Below are 2,500 nucleotides of genomic sequence, written 5' to 3'. Positions count from 1 at the left end.
CAAACCCCACCACCCCCACAAACCACACACACACCCCACACACACACACCCCACACACCACCACCACAACACCCCACACACACACATACACACCACACCAACCCACAGACACCACGCACACAGACACACATGCACACAGACACACATGCACACAGACACACATGACACAGACAACAATGCCACAGACACACATGCACACAGACACACATGCACACAACACACATGCCACAGACACACATCACACACACATGCACCGCACACGGCACACGCACACACACTACACACACACCACACACACCACACACCCCACACAGACAACCCACGAAACACACACACACCACAAAAACCACACACCACAAACACACACACACACACACACACCCCACACACACACACACGCACACACATGCATGCACATGCACACATGCTTTCACACGCACACACACGCACACACACGCACAGGCTACCCTATGCTTTAAACGCACCTTATGCACGCACATACAGTACATACAGAAACACATGCACAAACAAACACACACAGTCACATGCATGCATACATGCACACTGCCCCCAACCCACCCATCAAGTAGGATTTTGTGTTTAAAAAATTAATTGTAACTTTTCAGTATTTGTTATGCAGATATGACAAACTTTGTCTGTCAGCAGGAAATAGAGAATCAACTTGTGCGCCAAGGGGCTAGTTATGAGAACCGTGTGAGTGCTGTTCTCTCTGGCTGGGAACACCTAGCTGGCACAGTGCAAGGAGATGTCAGTGAAGTGCAGCCACTTGCAACCTTCCTTTATAAGTATTTGGGATAGAAGAAATATTTGGTACCAAACATAGTTTTGATACTTTTTCTCTCATTTTTACAATTTTTATAAGTAAGTTGGAATAAGGAAAATATACTATTGCTATTTTGAGAATACTGAGAGGCCCTTAATATTCTTTTCCTCTAAAGGCTAATGACTAGTATACCAACAGATGGAGCTTGCGACTAATTCTGCAGGGAGAATGGCCAGGCCTGGCCCAGATTGTGAAGACAAGACTTGGTGTCACTCTACAAAGGTGTTCCAAAGTAGCCATCCTTGACCCCCTGTGTCGGACTCTCATACCTCTCGTCTCTGACCCTTGGGGACACCCAACACTCAAGGCTATCCTTTCTGAAGCAGAGGTTGAGGACAGTGAAGGTGTGTTTATAACTAACGATTTTAGTTTTACTCACAGGCATTTGTATTTGATTATGAAGATAGCAAGACATGAAATAATTTTTAAATAAATTGTGAATTACATTCCATCATAATGCAGAAATTGTATTGATAAGTTTTCATTTCTTGCTTCTTTAGGTTATAATGAGGATACATTAATATATGATCTTATTCGCATTATCAATCTGATGATATAACTTTGTGTCTGTTTTTGTTTCTCCTCTTCTCTCTCTCTCTCTCTTAATCACGTTATTTCTATTTTATTTTTGCTCTCTCTCTCTCTCTCTCTCTCTCTCTCTCTCTCTCTCTCTCTCTCTCTCTCTCTCTCTCTCTCTCTCTCTCTCTCTCTCTCCTCTCCTCTCTCTCTCTCTCTCTCTCCTTCTCTCTCCTCTCTCTCTCTCTCTCTCTCTCTCTCTCTCTCTCTCTCTGCTCTAGTTTATTTTTCCTATGCCTAAGCTGGCTGGCTCATTCTTTTTTTTTTCACATTCACTGTGTTCCTCTCCTTTATTCTTCCCTGCCATACACAATCTTTGTCTTTCTTAACTTGTTTCATTACTAAAGTGAATTACTTTTCAGCCTCAAAATATATTTCAAATGAATCTTGGGAGGTGGTTCGTGTTAGGGTGGACACTATGGTGGAATCACGCTGTGAAGAGCTGGCTTTTCGCGTGCTCAAGATCTGTGTCAGGTAAGAATGAGATGGGTCAGATGTTTAGGTTGACTGATGGGAACTTGTGCATATGTAATATATTATATATACATATAATATATATATATATATATATATATATATATATATATATATATATATATATATATATATATATATATATATTATATATATATATATATATATATATATATAATATATTATTATATTAGTTTACTTTATATTGGAAATTATAGTATTTAGTGAATTGTATATTGAAAATGAAACTAATTTATCCTTTTTTTCCCCCTGGTAGATGTATACGTCTTAGATCAGAGGGGATGGAGGTCCCTTTATACACAGATGAAGACCACAATCATTTCGTTGATCTCTACTTTGTTCTTCTCTACAAATTTCAGCGCAAAACTTTTTTAGACGAGGTGTGTGGTTGTATTTTTCATTGATGGAGTATTGTCAATCATAAGCAGCCAAACTACATCAAGTAGACAAATTAATATTTATTGATATCATCTCTTGTTTGTACATTTGTATGTTCGTATGCCTTTATTTTTCTAAGTTGTCCATCTGATTCACTGGTTGATGCCAATTGTCTTGTTCTAATCAGTGGACATTTTCCATGGAGAA

At 39.2% G+C, this 2,500-nt stretch overlaps 1 protein-coding gene across 1 annotated transcript in view; it reads left to right on the top strand.

Moving 5' to 3' along the window:
* LOC119596200 overlaps nucleotides 1–2,500 on the top strand; it is an 8,517-nt gene that overhangs the window by 4,920 nt on the left and 1,097 nt on the right. The window contains exons 2-5 of the mRNA XM_037945375.1: nucleotides 667–806; nucleotides 983–1,188; nucleotides 1,783–1,894; nucleotides 2,172–2,297. Coding sequence (XP_037801303.1) covers nucleotides 667–806; nucleotides 983–1,188; nucleotides 1,783–1,894; nucleotides 2,172–2,297 — 584 coding nt within the window. The remainder of the gene's footprint in view (nucleotides 1–666; nucleotides 807–982; nucleotides 1,189–1,782; nucleotides 1,895–2,171; nucleotides 2,298–2,500) is intronic.

This window comes from Penaeus monodon, chromosome 37 (genome assembly GCF_015228065.2).
Source record: "Penaeus monodon isolate SGIC_2016 chromosome 37, NSTDA_Pmon_1, whole genome shotgun sequence".
Lineage (NCBI taxonomy): Eukaryota > Metazoa > Arthropoda > Malacostraca > Decapoda > Penaeidae > Penaeus > Penaeus monodon.
Note: the sequence above shows the minus strand (reverse complement) of the source record. Positions and strands in the feature narration are given on the sequence as shown.